Genomic DNA, 18985 nt, shown 5'->3' on the forward strand with positions numbered 1-18985 from the left:
TAGATAGATAGATAGATAGATAGATAGATACCTTTATTATCCCAAGGGGGAGAATTAGTTGCCCAGAGGCAGCACAGCAGTATAAGATTATTTACAAAGTTAGAGAAGTATGAAAAAGATAAAAAGAAAAAACAAGAACAGAGTACAGTAAGTACAGTAAGAGCAAGGTACAACAGGAAAGGGAACGAATAATATATATACATAAAGTGTCCTAAAGCACGACTATCAAAAATAATACAGTGCCCACATCAGTCAATGCTAGTTAGTGCAACAAGTATCTCTACATCATGTCAAACACAAGCAGAAATACTACAAAAAAACTACTAACACAACCTAATAGTGCTGTGTCCAAAGGTCAGAGCAATAAAAACAACTAGCAAAAGAAAATAAAAAAACAAGAAAGGGTGATGCGGCAAGACGCACAAAAACACCCTCCCTGGAAGGTCCTTAGAGGTCAAAGTCAGTGCGGATATAGATATACAAGATATGTTGGCAAATATTTTCGCCATTTCTGGGGGAGTCATCAAGACCTTGGCTGATCTCCTGGCTCCGTGTTCACCACCATATTCAGTGTTTCCCCTAGGCAGAAGCTGAAGGAGTGGGGGAGAGTTGCGGGGAGTGGCGTAGCATGGACGCACAGCGCGGCGCGCAGACAGAACATTTTCCGTGTTTTTCGAGGAGGGTGTGTTTGCGCGATTCTAACTCAGTAAAAAAAAAAAAAAAAAATATATATATATATATATATATATATATATATATATATATATATATATATATATATATTGTATTTTCTAACAACACTGGCAATCATCTTCTGATTTTTATTTTATTATCATCAACATTTGCCCATCATCTTCAGTTTCAAAGTGCTTTATTTACATACAAAAATAAATACTATTTGGCTTTTCAAGCTTAAGTAAATAACCTAAGTAAGTTCTGTTGTCAGATTTGTCAGGAGGAATAAACAACCAGGTCTATGGAAACATGCCCAAAATGAGTGAATATAGCCTATAGGCCACATGAGCACTTTAAACCTGAATACTTCCGCTATTTGAAAATAGCCGATCTACAAGCTCACAAGCAACCTCCATTATTTACAAGCAACTTTACAGAAATAAAAGACCAACATGGCTTATAATAGTCAGACCTGGCAACACTGCATGGTATTTCATCCAACCTAGCCCAACATGGCTTATATTATCAGACCTGGCAACTGCATGTTGTTATTTTCTCCACACACTGTAGGCTAGGTTGCTTGCTAACAGAGTCAGACACAAACTTCACATGTAGCCACAAACAACCACAAACTACACCACTCTAAAATCAATACGTTTTTAAATTAATCTTGAGAAATGTACAGCTAAGCTGTAATTATGTATAGGACAACAAGTAAACTTCTGTTCCATGCGTCGCGACGACGAGTGCTGTTTGTACTTGGTACTCATTTGCCACACATTCTATCATGGTCACAAATACCTGCTGAAAAAAAGAGCGAAGATCAGCTTAAGCTGGTCCAGCTAAAACCAGCAAACATCATAAGCTGGTTTTAGCTGTTTTTTTCAGCAGGGTACTGTACATACAGTCCAGGATATTTATACAACCAACTTTTTTACTAACATTAGGCTATATATTGTCATAACAATTTTGCAAGATTTCCTCTGAAAAAGCTCATTTTTTTAAACACTATGCACTACACACGAAGAGCTTCTAGATAGTCTATTTTCAGCGAAGATATTTAACGTTGAGTCAAACTCCGGTCTCCGGTCAAAGTGGTTATGGAATAGCTCATGTTAAGTGTCTAACGTTTTTAACGTTTGCTCTAACTTTGCTCCCACCAGAGAACATGACGACTGCCACGTCCCCTATCCTGCTGAAATGGGACCCCAAGAGTCTGGAGATCCGTACCCTGACTGTGGAGAGGCTGCTGGAGCCGCTGGTCACACAGGTAGGAATATCTTATGGCTTATGGGTTGGAAGTACAGCTGCTACTGCCACTATTATTGGTCATGTTTAGTTGTCTAGGTCAACCTGTGGGTCCCCAAATAATTGGGGGGTCCCCAGATGATTAACTTAATGTGCAACATTGTTTTCTCACTCAATAGTAAAGAAACCAACATAAAGTTTAAGTGTATAGATAGACTATAGAGGGTATCTGCACATTTCTAAAGTGACAATTTAAGGACTTTTTAAAACCTCTAAAATGACAAATTAAACATTGGCCAAATTGTCAAATATTAGAGGCAGAAATTGTGAAAATAGCCGATCTATATGCTCACAACGCCTCACGTTGCGAGGCGTTTTGAGCATGTTGATCTGATATTTTCACAATAGAACCGTGTTATGCAAAATCTAATGTCTCAACTCTCAGTGATTGTAGGGTGGGGCGGGGGGGTCCCCAGTTAAAATATGATTATTTTGATTATTTTAGACTCTAGGTAAAACCTAGACTCTAGGTAAAACGAATACAAAATAAAAATCATATTAAAACATTTTTATGGTGGAATAATTATAATTGCCTATACAAATTGACCACTTGCTAACAAAGCTAAACAAATGGCAAAATAAACAAATCTCATGTGTGTTTTCATGGAGTTTTAGTTGATGCTAAATGAAAAGGTGATCAATAGTATTGCTAGCTAGATTTCCTCGGGCAAACATTTCCAGAAGCAGGTCTGATCACTACATCAAAACTGTTTGTTAGAGCCCGGTATCCTAGCCAATTGCAGGAGCTAGGAGGAGTTTCTCGTTAAAACTTTCGGCTGAAACTTGAACAGAAATGCTTATCAGCGGGGGGCATCCACCGAGGAGAATAGTGGTTTGGATCCTCTGCGGTGCATTCGGCTTCGTCAGCCGCTCTCATGAACACAATTGGCTGTGTTCACAGGTGGGATCCCGGGGAGAGAGGGTGATCTCTGTCGCTGCAATGGCGACTTCTACGGGTTGCCTGTTCAGTGGGGTGTGGAACTGAAAGGAATAGCTTTACGTTATACATTTTGAGTGCATGAATACATTTTCCGCTTGTGTTACATCCTCTCTGTGAAACTCCTCACTGTCAGGAGAAAAGAAGAACCTCCCTTGATGTCACACATATCCTACAATACATGGAGAATTACTTCTTGGCATAACAACCTAAATTGGGAGAAAAGGAATTGTCAAAAATGCTAAGCAGCGCTGGTTGGCATTAGCTGGCCTGGGCCACAGGATGTTGGCTCATGGCCATTGATTCCTTGGGGTTGCGGTTTGTGCAGATGGTTGCACGGGGCTGCATGTGTTCACACTGGCTTATTGTGACTTCTACTTGAGTCTGTGATAATGCCATTCGTCAAACAATGGTCCTGTGGAGCCAATTAGTTCGCTGAATTCAACCGTAGAGCTTAATTTAATTGTTAATGGTGCATCAGAGTATATTCCAAGATAGAACATTAAACATGACACCTGTGCTGCCCTGCATTCAGATCCCTCCAGGCTGCCATTACAATATTCTCTACATAATTAACCATTCAATACACATTCTGACCAAATCCAGGACATTTATTTATAGTGAAGGATCCATATATTTTACCCATCAGAGGTGCAGCCGCACGGCTTTTTGTGAGCACATTTGTCACTCGCAGAAAATGTGCGTTATTCACATAACATAACATTACATTTTTACGAGGGAAAGTAAAGTTTTCAAATCCCCAGGACCCAAACTAGTGAAAATAGCAGATCTACAAGCTCAGCTTTTTTCACGAATTTCCTTTTTTGGAAATGTTAGAACTTTGTTTCATTTCTGAATACTTTTTGAAATTGTTTTGAAATAATAATAAAAATTTGAGTAAAAGGAGTGAAAAAAGTTGGTAAAAATGGGCCCACACATCAGTCCCGACCCACTGTTTGGGAAACAGTGGGCTATACAATATGATTATACTGTATGAGTGTAGACAGGTATGTTTTTCTGCCCAGAGCTGATACTGTACTTTTCATGCACGACGGAAGTGTCTGGCGGCCAATGAGAACAACTGCATTCGTTAAGATAGGAGCTAAGGAGAAGCACCGTCCGTGCACTCATGCTTGTGCGTCTGGTGGTTTCGGTGCATTATTTATAATTTCAAGGCAATTAAATCTAATGAAAACAATCATCAATGTTAATCAATGTAACCTTCACATTTTTCTATTGCTTGCTTTGCTGGTTTTCACGTTTTGGCACAGCTGCAAAGAACAAATGCAGCAAAATCCCTTTGTAGCTTTGTAGAACAGCTACTGCAAAATCAAGCACATATACTTGCATTAATCACAGAACAAAACACACACACACACACACACACACACACACACACACACACACACACACACACACACACACACACACACACACACACACACACACACACACAATCCTGGAGAGAGGGACTGTATTTACTCCAGAGAAAGTGCCTTGGCAACCATCCCTTTTCTCTGAGAGGACTTGATAAAGTTACTCCAGTGCAAGTAGTGGCTGACCCATTGACTGTGGTGGTGGATATTTGTTTTGGAAAGAGTAGAGTTACTCACAGCTTAAGAACCGCTATTAAACTTCTTTACACTTTGGTCCCCTTGAGATTTTTAGTATTAATCGTAGACCCGCTCCCCCTCCCCCCGCTACTCAGCCTCTTAGTCCCATTTAGTTTATTAGTCTTAGTGTGGATTGTATTTCCACAGGAATGAATCATTACTTCATTATTAGGGTTGTGTTGGAATGGCTGAATTAACAAACAAAACATCAGTCCTGCAAAAAAGAAAAAGAAAAAAAGAATGTAACATAGCTTGATGGCTTATAGCTTATACTGTATAAAGCACTTGGGGAGATGATTTTCACAAGGATTGTGCTTTACTGTCATGTTTTTTTTTAGTTGTTGCTTGTTTTCATCTTTCTATAAATATGTCACAGTAAGGGACATAGTCATTTCTGATCAAAGCCGGCGACAGCCGCCATGCAGCTTACTGTGTTCCACACAGCCCATCCCCCATTTCTGATTGCACTGCTCATGCTTGGTCAGCAGAACATGGGCCTGTTGACAGGGGGTGGGTTTGTCCTCCTCCCATAGGAGGCCCTGCATACTCATCAGCACATTGCATCCCAGACAGAATGAAAGGAATCAGTGAAAATTAAACCATGTAGGTTATTGTTTTATTGTTATTTTTGTGCCAAACGTTTGAATGAGACAATCTGATTATTCGTCAAAAGGATCATAAATGGTATAAAAGATGAAAGAAAGATGATACATGTGTTACATATATGTTTGCCTGTGTGTGTTGTGTGAAACATTAGGAAATCTACGTACAGTACTGCGCTCATTCATTTTATTTGGAAGAATATCATTGATTCTGGACTGCCTACCATATACGCAGCAGTGAATGTTTGTTGCGACTGTTAGGTCGCAAGTTGCTATGAAAAGCTCCACCGGCTGTCTGTCTGTCAGTCAGTCAGTCTGTCCATCACGTCACGTCACGTCACGTCACGTCACGTCACACTTTTGGCCCTACTCTTATCTCCGGCACCGTTGCCCCTATCCATGCCAAACTTTGCACACACACTCCTTGGCTGGCAAACCACAACCTCCGCCCCTGATTTCTCACATGCCCCTCTTCTTGCGGTCCTGACGGTCGCTAATCTCCCGATTAGGGAGTCTTACTGGTTATATTGTCCAGAGAGAGCGTAGGCTACTCAATGAGCCTACTGTATGTTTATCTGAATGTATTGGCTTGGCTTGGAGATGCTTCTTCAAATTGAACCTGACAGACACTTGTCATCCAGGTTTGTCACCCAGCTTTAACTTGAGTGTGACAAGGAATTTAATGTTTCAATAATGATGCCCACAAATCTGGTTTAATAGCCCTTAGAGTTTCTTATTAAAGCCGACATTGCAGTAGTATTGGAAAACCACAATCACACCAATAAGACAAACCCTAGGGCTGTAGACCAGTCAGACCTTTAGTGAAAGCCCCTTGAGCAGGTAATAAACATCGATTGCTAATGCGGAAGTGGACATTACACACGTCCCTAAGGTAGCCCCTAAGGCTCAACTCTGACCGGATACACAGGCATAATTTGCATTTGACGTTCTTCCCCTTTCACCAACAAATTCAAAATAATTGTAATACTCCCATACGATGTGAAGTCTGGCATCTCCGAGTCTCTGCTGACTGTTGCTATAGCTGACTGTGCTGCACATTGTGCACTGACACATCCCCCTGGAAACCTTCCCTGTGTGCCTTGTCAAGAAGTAGTAAACTCAAACAGTGCAAATGTCTTATGATTCTCTTTTTCATTTGTCGCAACAGAAGGAACAGGGAAATATATTTTTACGCAAACGGATTTGAAAACGTAACTGTTTAACTGAGTATTTGAATGCGTTGGGTTTCTCGTTAGAAAAAGTAATCAGAGTACTCAAACACCTTACGTTGTGCTCCACCAACACTGACTAAGGCCAGAGGTGATTGTTGTTGTTGTTGTTGTTTTTTACATCTTGGCCTGTAGGCTAGCACTCCATGGAGCTTTGGCTGGCAAAATCTTTCACTCTTCAGTACTGTATGTGTTTGTCTAATGTTCTATCTCTCTCTGCCAAAGAAGAGTGAACATTTCCACTTTTGAAACTAACCTCCCCACACACCCTCTTGTAAACACCCTCCTTACCTTGAGCTTAATTTGAAGTTGGGTAAAACCAGTGCTCTAACAGCATGAAAATTCATCTGAAAAATGTCACTCTAATCCCCCTCTTGCAACAGATGTTCACAGATTACGGCATAATTAAATGTTTAGTTTGTATAACTCAGACCGTGACATAGGCAAATATGTTTTCTGTTTCCCCCCATTATAATAATATATATTTTTTAAAGAATTCCCACTTGCACACGTGTATACACTGTGTGGTTAAAATTACTGGAGATGGCATGTTATAATTTTTAGGGCGTGGCACTGAATAAGGGTCCAGCCGTATGGAACAATGTTGTTCTGTATGTAGGCTATGCCCCCTGAGTAGACCATCTGGATGTCCCAAGGAAACTAGACCAATCACAACAACCATGAGCTGGTGACAAAATGTGTGTCTTGCGGACCCTGGAGGACCTTGGCTTTTATTCGGAAGTGGAAAGTATAATTTGCAAGCAGAAAGGAGTAATAGAATAAACTGAGGGATCAACTAAAGCAGTGTTTCTCAACCTTTTTTCTGCATGGGCACACTTTTCATGTCCCAAGAATCCATGGGCACACCAACATAATACGGGGGTGCAAATATCGTCACTGTCGGGAAGAAACCTTCTATCTCCAAGTTTCAAATTTCTTAAGTTTCTTCGCAAGTAAAGCCCTGCTTCATCATACAAGGCTGTTGCACAACAGTAGTGAAAACAGCAGATCTACAAGCACACAACGCATCGCACCGCGAGGCGCTGTGTGCTTGTAGATCGGCTGTTTTTACTAGTTTAAATCATTTTTTAAATGATACATACAATACAATACTGGCTAGTTTCAGGGGGCACACTTGACCCATCTCAGGGGCACACCAAAGGTCCCCAGGCACAGTGGTTGAGAAACACTGAACTAAAGGACTATGTTGTAAGATAACCAGAGCAGGTGAGAGGAGAGAAGATAAGAGAAGCAAAACAAAGGGGCTCAGGCACGCCATTGACTTGGCTGTATCCCTTGGAGATGTTGCCTCTGGGATGCATTTGGCTGAGTGATGAGCTGTGTTCCCAGTGTGGGAGCACACCACTCAGTCTCGCCTCATTCCTCCTCTTTCCCTCCCTCCCTGTTTGCCTGCCCACGCTGTCACACAGTATCCCTGTGGATCTGCTATTCCCTATCTCTCACATCATTCAGAGTTAGGGAAACCATATTTCACGGAATATTATAAATAGCAGGTGTTTTTCCCTGTTACCAGTTACCACTCTTATAAGAAGATAGCATACTCTCTCATTTTATTGATCAGAAGCAGAACATTATAAGAATGACACGTGTTTGTATCACACTTTTAAAGACAATGTTAAAAAGTGCATAGGGTTGACTAACGTCTTGCATGGCCAGACAATAAGAGATCTACCGATACATCTAAATTCAGTGAATAGGCTAAAACTGGGTGGAAACAATTCAGGAAAAATAAATATGGCATACTGATACAGTATACTTGGAAGCAAAATCTTTATATAAATTTAGTTGGAAATCACAATTTTGTGATTCAACAAATGGGTGATGAACAGGGTCCCTCAAGGGCTCTACTATAGTAGTTGTTGAAGAAGCAGAAAGTGTTTCTCGTTCTTGGATTCAAACTGATGACCTTCTGTTCACAAGGTTACTTATGTAACCATCATTGCATTACAATGTATTGATGGTGTACAGCAGTGGTTCTCAACCTGTGGGTCGGGACCCCCGGGGTGTCCCCAAATTATTTTGGGGGGTCCCCAGATGATTAACTTAATGTGCAACATTGTTTTCTCACTCAACAGTAAATGAACCAACATAACATTTAAGTGTATTGAGGGTAACTGCACATTTATAAACTGACAATTTAACACATCGGGTACCCAGAATTATTTGACGTTTAATTTTGCTGGTGCCCATGGCAACGCGTCATTTTACCTACCTTCGAAGTACTGGCGAGAAAAGTAATCCGAGTAAATGTAATCCAAGTATGTCCTGTTTATTTCGCGAAAATCTTTTCTTTCAGTCAGGACCGTTTTTTATCAATTCTAAGCCACAGTGTTTGTGTTACGGCCGGTAGAAGAGGCTGCCGTTTTGAGAAAAAAAAGAAAAAAGGAAGAGAATCCCGAGAAAACAGCATTTTTGTGCAGCCGCTAAACAGGAAGTCAACGAGACAGACAGCACGTCCGGGTGACGTAATTTCGCGCTGCATGTTGGGAAATGGAGTTTGTTTCATCACCGCGGTAGCCAAGTGCAGCAGCTACCGTACAGTATAGTTTACTGTACAACGCGTCGAACGCGTCGTGGGCACACGTAAAGATCAAAGAGATTGGCGCGTGGGCACCCGATGTGTTAAGGACTTTTTAATACCTCTAAAATGACAAATTAAACATTGGCCAGATTGTCAAATATTAGAGGCAGAAATTAGAACTAATAGAACCGTGTTATACAAAATGTAATGCCTTAACTCTTAGTGCTCGTCAGGGTGGGGAGGGGTAGGATTATTAGGATTATTTGGGGGGTCGCGGCCTGTAAAGGTTGAGAACCACTGGTGTGCAGAATCCAAGGGTGCCTTCTGATAAGATTTAGATTTGTGTTACTTAGTCTACATTGTCTTTCAGCCACATAAGTTGTTCTGCATGAGTGGTCAAGGAAGAGACAGGTAGCTAATTGCTTAATTATGTCAGGAGAGGAAATGGCTGGAGAGCGTTTTCCTCTCGGCACAAGGTGATGATTATTAATTCCTATCTACAGCAATGCCTGTCTGCCCATATCTTGAAATTCTTCTGAAGCACTTCAGAGACGAGGCTTTGCGAATAAGACACACTATGACTGAAAATAAGATGTTGCCCCTGTAAGAATATACATTATTTATTTATATTCTCCCACAATTAAATCAATTTAGTGGCTTTGCTATTTCAACAGTGGTTTCTGGATTAATTCTGACAGTTCCATTCTGGCTGTGTGAATCCTCCAACACAAAGCGTATTGATTCAGTGGGGGGGGGGGGGGGGGGGGGGGGGGTGAATAATTATTTTGTTTCTAGATTGCAGTTTCTAGTAATAATAATGATTCCAGCTTGTGTGCGTTTTTGTCCAATAATTGTTAATCATGTGTTGCTTATTATGTTAGAAAGTGTGAGGAATTTAGAATTATAGAGATTATGGATAGTTTGATAAATTAACAATAGTATTCTATACCTCCTTTTTGTATAAAGTATAAAGTTAGATTTACTATCGTAAACTGATATTATAGCTTGTAATCGTTTATTGTTAGACTACAATATTAGTAGAACGCTGCAACAGAGATTCAACTCATCTCTCTGCAGCAATACAAATCTTTGGTAATAAGCACAATAGCCATCTACAATTCTTGCTGGTGTTGCAATTGCAAAGCATATTTCCGATATGAATAGGCCTCTGTGATTGTTTTTCCTGTCAATTTGTATGATTTAGTGTGCTGAGAGGGAATAAAAGGCTACCTCTGGAGGATAGGCCTATGAGCTCATCCTGACAGTGTTTAGTAGTACAGTATGTACTATTCATCATACCTGGAGTGGTAGGTAAGCACTCTCAGTCAGTACTATATGTCTATGTTATTAACCATATTCCAATCATAACCACCCTGTTCTGATGGCCTCTCCTCTTGGAAAGGATCTGTATGCTTGTCAACAGTGTTTGGCAATTTACAAGAGTGCAAATGTCAGTCTAACATGTTGTGAATTTTTTTTTTTATTAGTCCAAAGTGGAAAGTGACACAATTTGCTACTCGTGTTGCTTCTATTGGTATTGCTAAACAGCAGAGTGAGCCACAGTATGGAAGCAGTCAGTGGTCCGAGTTATTCTAAATGACTGTTCTTTTCCAAAAAAAATCATATGCTTATTCTCGCTCTGCACATGGTTAGTAAATACATAATACATGGGTGGAAAACAAACAGGGGCCAAAGGTTGAAACCATTTGTACTGTCCAGAGCTGGGACGCGGTCTGCTTTATATTTCATCAAAGATGTGCAGCTATTTTTATATATTAATGTTATATTTTAATCTTATTTGGGGGCCCACTCGCTATATCCTCACAGCCAGCCCACAGCTGAGGTATGTAATGATCTTGTACGAAGAGGGTCAAAGTAAGTCATGCCATGATTGAAGACAAAAACAAAATAGATAGAATGAAGGACAAAGGACATAACTAGGGATGTTCACACAGCAAAGTCTGGAAGTGTAAAAACTAAGGGTCCCCTAAGGGTTTATTGTGCAAACAGAGTTGGATGGAAGGGCAAAGTGTAGTGTCATGCTGCATGTGTTCCTGTGTGGATGGGGGATTTGGCTCTTGTTGAGATTGTTTCTTTTTGTCCAAATTCACAGCTTTAGACTAACAGCATTGGCAGCCATTTCTAACACATGCTCCCCATCTCCTCTGTCCCAGGGGTTCTCCATGATGTTTTATTCTTAATGCTTGTGATGGAATTCTCTATAACACATTTAGTAAGCAATTATGGTAAGAGGCACTATGCTGGGGATATAGTGATATCGCTATTTCCCCTGGGTTTGAAATGATATACAGTATGTTTGACGCAACCATTTTTTCGCCATAGTCATTTAGATTATTGTTACTTAATTTTTAATTATAACAAGCCCATGAAACATTTTTCACTGAAAGTAAATAAATAAATACACTGGATTTGTTTTACCAGGTAATATTGTATCAGACAGATGTAGCGTACCGGCATTTCTATTTCAGTTTACAGTTTCGTAACTGTATCTTGGTACTATTTATGGACTGATTTTAGTGATCTTGGTACTGGGACTTGAAATCGTTAACCACAGTTAATACTTAAAGGAGTAGTTCACCCCAAAATGAGTTTTTGATTGATTACTCCCGCCATGGAGACTTGAGTTCAATAATATTTTCGAGTTTTTGTCGCATTCCTAAGAAAATAATTTGTTAACAATAAATTTACCCCCATTGATTCCAGATGGAGACCCAAATGTATTTGGGTCTCCACCCGTAATCAATGGGGATACATTTACTACAATTCATTTTTTGTCGGAGGAATGCGACACATACAAAAAAATAATATTGAACTCAAGTCTCCATGGCAGGAGTAATCAATAGAAAAAAAGGTCATTTTGGGGATGAACTACTTCTTTAAAGTATGCTATGTTAGTATACAATTGTTAACAACGCGCTGTGAGCTTGTAGATCTGCAATTGTTGACTAATGTTCCCCCCAGAATAGGGATGCTGGGGTTCAAGTGGTTAAGTTTTTAAAGTGCTCAAACACCAGCCATGATTATTTCCCTGGTGGGCCTCTCTTCTCAAAAGAGACTCTTTTCTAAAGCCCTTTCTCTGTTCCATTCACCATGTCTGTTTCCAGGGAGTTAAGCTTGCTGTATAAAATTTGAGACCAAACAAAACGTAGGCCTAGCAGTTAAAGAGCAGCACAATACAACATCCCTGAAAAGTTTAAACAGATACTTTCCTTTTCAAAAACAAAACATAATGGGAATTATGTTTGATCGATAAATGCAGCCTAATTGTCACGGGAAATAATTGTTATTGTTCTTTTTGCAGTGGTGGAAAGTAACCAAGCACATTTACTCAAGTAAAGTACTGTGCTAAGGCCTAACAAAATAATATGTTGGTTTCCGGTTGGCGACCGACCCTATTAAATACGTGCGACCCAGATGATTTTATTGGCATTTGGAGTGAAAATAAAAAAATAAATAAAATTAAGTCAAAATCCGACCGAGTCGATCAAAAACGTCTTACAAAAAATCGAACCTCTGTTCGAAGTGGAGCTGTGTGTGTGTGTGTGTGTGTGTGTGTGTGTGTGTGTGTGTGTGTGTGTGTGAACTGTAAACTGTTCCTATGAGTGAGTGGTGAGTGTGCCTGGCCTGCACAAAACAGCGCCCCTCCTTTAACTAGTGTGTTGTGTGTGGCCACTCAAGGTATTGCCAGGCTACACGGCCAGCCAGCCACCCACCCAGCCAGCCAGCCACCCAGCCACCCAGCCACCCACATACCCACGGACATACCTGTCTATTGGGAGCTTGTGTTCCACACAGCTCCAAAAATATATTTGGTGCGACCACATTCGCGAAGTTTAATCAAAGTTTTCTTTCGTCTAAAATATCATGTGCGCAAATGTTTTGTTTTACTATTCATGCGTCATTGCCTTCATCGCGAGGAGGCGGCGGCGCACAACATAAACAGCAGCACATGCATGTCCTCCTCCACTGGAGGAGGACCTCCAGCCATCGTCTGCCCGTGCAAACCACCTCCTAAAATAATTCGATTGACTACTAAAACGTTTGCAGACATAATTAAGGAGGTGAAACAGTGCCGATGTCAGTTTTCATCTGCAGCCCAACGTAACGATTGGAAGTTATTGCTCTACTTAGCTTGGGTATCTGCTATAGATGCGGTGGACGGGCCGCTTTTGGGCGTTTCGGCCACGGAGGGGGTCCGCGGGGGTCCCCGAGCGTGGGGGACCCTCCGGGGACCCCCTGGGAGCCGGCCCCGTCCCTCGCGGACCCCCTGGGGCCGAGCTGTGGCCTTTTACTAACATGCGGCTACATGCGAGCATCTCCGCCGTCTGCTGCTGCGAGACTGCACTCTCGCCTATCCAGGGAGTGCACAGAATTTTGGAGAGGCATGGGCTGACATTTCTAAAAGGGCCTTTTCAGACGGATAAAAATTAAGGGCTCAAGCCCCTTTTGCTGTATGTGCGCATACATTTTTATTTTTATTTTTTATTTTTTTTACTTTTTTTTTTTTTCAAAAAACTTTTTTTTTTTTTTTGAAAAAAAAAGTTTTTTAGTAAAGAAGCGGGCGTGGACTCTAGATGTGAGCGGCCCAAAGGGCCGCGAAACTCTAGTTTGTACACATTTTGAAAACCTCTGAAATGGGACATTCTGAGTGTGAGTACTTTAAGTATATTGTGATGCCAATACTTTTGTACTTGAAGTATTGCCACCACGGCACTTTTTTGTTCACTTTAGTGTTCTTCACTGAAAATGTATCCAGTGCAGCCTGGGCTCATTCTTTAGGTGTCATATTTCGCCACTTGGGCAGGATTCTGAGAGTGGGTACGCTTTGCATACCATGACCATTGACCACAACAACGGAATGCAGCATGTCAACTCTGTGTGGAAACTAACCATGTGCTGTTTTGAAATATAAAAGTATATCCCTGACCCTGTCATCCCCATCGGTATGCAACCCGGGTGGAGCTGAGTCAACAGCACGACCAGCGCACCTCATTGTAGTGATGCCGGGGGGGTTCTTGCCTCAAAATATGCTTGAATAGGGATGGGATCTTGACCCATGGTACTCTGAGCTGGTCATTTTAATAGACCAGCCACTAACAACGGTGATTTATTAGAGGGGTGGACGGTGTGCCAACTGTGTGCCAAATTAGAGTCAGGAATAATATGCGGTTTCATTAAAGAGACAGATACACAGTAAAAATCCTCTGTGCTAATTTATCCATTTCGTTGTTGTTGGGTGGAAACCTTGTATGTCCAGAATATTTCCTTTGTATTTATCATTTAAAATTATGCTAAACTAGCTGATCTACAAGCACACTCCCCATCTCTGCCCCCATTTCCTGTCAGTCTACTGTCCTATCAATAAAGGCATAAAAGCCCCAAAACAAATCTTAAAAAAATAAATAAAAAAAAGACGTAACCTGCTCTGCATTCTGACATAGCACGCGCCGCTCCCTCTGTGTGCCGCAGGTGGACCGCCAGCCAGTTGTGTTGCTGTTTGACTTCACACATCATAAAGCACCCTTCAGAGAAGCAGACAGACAAGGGCACAACTGTCTGAGCATGACACTGCTATTGTCACAGGACGCTGTCTGTCGTGTGTGTGCGCGTGTGCGCGAAAACCTTTCACTTTATAGAGCTTAAGTGAAAGTGACACCTGGGTTTTTGGAGTAAGCACCACAGCCTCTGTTGAAAAAAAAGGCACATTTGACCTGCAACTAGAAAAGGGCACTCCATCCGTCAGGGTGGCCTGCCCAGGAGTCAGGACTGTGTGTAAGTCGTGGGTTACAGCTGTCTAGGCCAGAGGAAGCTCCAGAGGGAAATAGCATTTATACGACATACTGTTCTAGCATTTCACTTCTCCCCAAAGGGCAGCGGAAGTGAAAGTGCTTTTGGCGGTATGCTCTATATAATATAGTGATTCCAATTTGTGGTTGATTGGAACTTGCCTCCATGATATATGGCATTTTTGTAAAGAAATAGCGGTAGTCCCTTCCCACTTATTTTGGGAAACCTTTTCAGGCTAACAGTATAGAATGTCAAAATTGGTAGGCAGGTTTTTGAACTGTCAACAGCCCAGCAAGGAAACGCAGACTGAGTAGACGGAAATTGTGCCATCTTATAATGGGCATCAGTAGTAGGACCAATTATATGAAGACAAGGTTGAAAATGGGTGATGTGCTCCTTCAAGCCCATTTTTAACATGCCTTAAGTGTAGAAAATGTATGCACAGATGTATATTACTGCAGCTGAGTGCTCCTTCCTACATTGATCCAATATGGTGGAAAGAACTGTGTTAGCATTTTGGCCAAAGGGACAGTAATTAAGAGCACTGCACCATTTCCTAATGTCCTATAGGTTCCTTTCTGTCAGGTAGTGCGTGTGTGTGTGTGTGTGTGTGTGTGTGTGTGTGTGTGTGTGTGTGTGTGTGTGTGTGTGTGTGTGTGTGTGTGTGTGTGTGTGTGTGTGTGTGTGTGTGTGTGTGTGTGTGTGTGTGCGCGTGTGCGTGCATGCGTGTGTGTGCGTGTGTGTGTGTGCGCGTGATTGAATATGTAACAGTAGAGTAAGAGTGCCTCATGGCTGGCTCTGATTTAATCTGCATACGTGGCACTTCTACCTTGTGAATAGTTTCAATTCTGTCTTCCTGTTTCTCTGCAAACGCTGCCCCTCCTGCTACCCCAGAGAAGACTGCAGAACTGCTATGCCAGTTACTTTTTACCGTTTGATGTTTGGAGTTAAACAAACAAATAAATAAAAGATGAAAAGTTGGCAAAGTAAAAAAAAAAGACATGTTCACCTTTTTGACTAAATTCTCCCAACTTTTTTTTACCCCAGTCACAAACCTCCATATAGGAAACTTTATGTGGGATGACTGACAAGCTGACAGAAAGTGGTTGAGATATCTTCTGTGTATTCGGTTCAGCGGCCACTGTGCCGTTCTGTGCCTATTGTGTTATGGTAGCTAGGTGGGGTTTTGTCCTCAGGTCTCAGTGGAGTACTGTGCTTTGCACATGAATGACTTTGAGGCTATTCAGGCTCTCGCTCTCTCGCAGCAGATGTTCCCTCTAGCTTGTTTCTGCTTCTTTAGAGAAAAGGAGCTGAACCATTGCTTTTCGCTGTGTTTGCCAGTAGACAGTACTTATAAATACGATAACCAATGCACAAAGAAAGGAATGAAAAAGTCACTAAAGGTGAAACCAGAGTAGCGATACCATTGTTATTAGCACAGCTTTCAGATACAGTATGTCTCGACTCTCGACAACTGTTACTTACACTTGGAGTCAGCACAACGGGCCTGGGAAGGCGGTTTTACACTGGATACCCTATAACAGGTCTTTATGGAGTATTTAGGTTGAGGTTAACAAATAAGTTATGAGACAAACACCTCTAAGATAACTTCATAGGTCTCACATAGTCATTGCCTTTGACCTTGAATTGAGCACAGTGCAAAGATGCACATCAGTAAACCGTGTAGTCTTGGGCTGCTTAAGAGCAGATGGCTCTGTTTTCAATCAGCGGGGGAACACCAGAGAAAGTGTGTAACAGTCACATTATTCTTGCCAACAATTTCTATCATGCACAATATTTTGTAGGAAATGGGTGGCTATTGGACATTCAGATCACAGATCTTTTTTCTTCTTTTGTTTCCATAGATTCATATGACTTTTTTATAACACTTTGTTTTGTTTGTTCAAATGGACTTTTGACATTAAATATCTGTCTCCACATTAGTCTTCTTGGCTTTACTCCGGTTCTTCATGCCATAAAGTCTAGGGTGGAGGCCTCTAAAGCAAGAATATGTTGGGCGTCATAGTTAAATGTCATATTTAAATGACTGTGACACAGAGACGCAAACGTTTCATTTGTCTGTGCTCTTCCCTGTGTTCTTGTACAGTACCCTCTCCCTGCTTAGTCTTTCCCAAATCCAGGCTCACCTGTCCTCCCTGTCCTTGTTACTCAATCCCTTGTTTCCCAGTTAATCCTGGTCCCTGTAGCTGTACACCTTGTAGTTTCAATGTGTATAAATGATATTCCTTCAGTATCCTTCCGTCAGTCCTTCAGTGTTTGTCAGATCGTTATCTATTTTTCATAGTCTCAGTTCATCATTGTTTCTGAATTCCTGTGTTCCAGTTTTCATGCTTGCCTTATCCGTGCCTGGTCCGTGCTGATCTCCAAGTAAAGAACTTAAATCTCTGCCTCAGTCTCTGCACTTGGGTTCACTTGCTTCACTATCCTTTAATAGAGTCAGTTCTCAGTGAAGAGGATTAACCTATGTGGTCTGAGTCTTGCTCATAGTGAGAGGACATCCTTGTGTCATTGACAGCTTTGACAATCTCTCAGTTTGTCCAGCGTAAGAGGGTAAAGGGTGTGCTGAAAGGCTAGAGACGCATCACCATCCTCAAGCCTTTCATGTGTTTTGGGGGACATATTATAAAACCTCTACACAAAACTCAGATTACATTGGATTTGGTCTCATGCCACTGGTGTAGTCTGCTGATCATCAGAGTTTGCAGCCTTTCCCATGTAGTGTTTCACAGCTGGAGATTATAAATGGGAAACTCGCATAGGTGTCCTCTACAGAGCTTCAATTTCCCCTGTCAAACACAGCTGTCACAGCAAAGTAAAGGACAATTGCTTCTCTCTCTCTCTCTCTCTCTCTCTCTCTCTCTCTCTCTCTCTCTCTCTCTCTCTCTCTCTCTCGTCCATCTCAGTCTCTCCTTTTCTCTCTCAAGCACACACACGCACACACACGCACACGCACGCACACACACACACACACACACACACGCGCACGCACGCGCGCGCGCACACACACGCACACGCACACATACAGTATATATAAAATATAAAAATATTGCTTGCTCGCCATTCATCCTCCCACTTAACTAACAACATCCATCTGTTTCTTTTAAAGTTGTCATAGGGAAGGAATGCTTGTTCATTGTGTCATTTGTTTTGTGTGTGCAAATTGGATGTTTTTAATCACAAGCTACTTTAATATGAAAGGCAGTTACAAAAAAGAAGAATTAATGATGTGTTTATTCATTCCTCATGTCAGTCATTTTTGTTGACTAAAGTGAAAAGAGAAGAAAATGGCCTTTTGTGTTTTCCTGTCATTTATTGAAACATGTATTAATTAGTAAATAATGTACACAAAAATAAATGTTAATTGATTGATGTTTATACTGTATATATTTTTTTTAATTCCGCAGGCAAACTTATAATTAAGCAATGACTCATACTGTAACTGGCTGTTTTGACCACAGCTATGGAGCACTGCTGGCTCCTTAGCTGTGATATAGTTTCAGTATTTATTGGCCTGCAGTGAGTTATTACTTATATAAAACGGTTACCAAATATGACAATATGAAGATTACAGACCCAATGTGTCCAATTATGTGAATCCCCCCCTATTTGCTTCTATATAAAGGTCTTCAGAGGTCCAACTAAGTTAACATAAAATGTGTCATTTTGTCATGTATTATGTTTATACAGGGTTGTAGCCTTCTTATTAGCAGAGTGACATGCTGTAACTGTAAGAAGGCGTTAGACTGACTGTCCATGATATACACGACGTTCACCTTCCACTTTATTCTCACCTCATATAAATTTACAGTTGTAAGAGTAAGAGATTATATTTTGTACAAGCTCCCAGCATTTCCATTGGAGATATTCTGTATTGTCTATTTCATGAGAAATAGACAACAGAGAACGAAAAAAAGGAAACAATATCAATACAATATACATAAGGTGCATGGCCAAAATAGAAAATACAAATTAGATCTTGTGCAGGTGAAGTACTACAGATATAGTCATAATTGTACTGCCCTACAAAGCCAAAGTGCAGTAATAACGTTTTTAGACACAGATTTATTTGTGTATCCCAAATGTCAAATTAGCCTTCATGATTTTGGGGGATAAACAATTACCTGAAGAACGGATATAGAATTAGTGTAATATCACTTACATTATATGCCGATATCTCATTTGGCTGACCAGAATTGTGCATTTATTTTTTGTACGGCGACAGCGTTCAGCGCTTGCTCAACAGCTTGATG

At 41.1% G+C, this 18985-nt stretch overlaps 1 protein-coding gene across 4 annotated transcripts in view; it reads left to right on the forward strand.

The window, feature by feature from the left end:
• Nucleotides 1-1843: 1843 nt before the first annotated feature.
• Nucleotides 1844-18985, forward strand: part of ctnna2 (catenin (cadherin-associated protein), alpha 2) — a gene marked incomplete at both ends in the record, with an annotated part of 480574 nt that continues 463432 nt past the window's right edge. For all 4 annotated transcript variants that reach the window (XM_080721670.1, XM_080721671.1, XM_080721673.1 and 1 more), the window contains one exon: nucleotides 1844-1945. In XM_080721670.1, the coding sequence (XP_080577796.1) occupies nucleotides 1844-1945 (102 nt within the window). The remainder of the gene's footprint in view (nucleotides 1946-18985) is intronic.

The sequence above is a fragment of the Nannobrachium achirus genome, assembly GCF_963921795.1.
Source record: "Nannobrachium achirus genome assembly, chromosome: 3".
NCBI lineage: Eukaryota > Metazoa > Chordata > Actinopteri > Myctophiformes > Myctophidae > Nannobrachium > Nannobrachium achirus.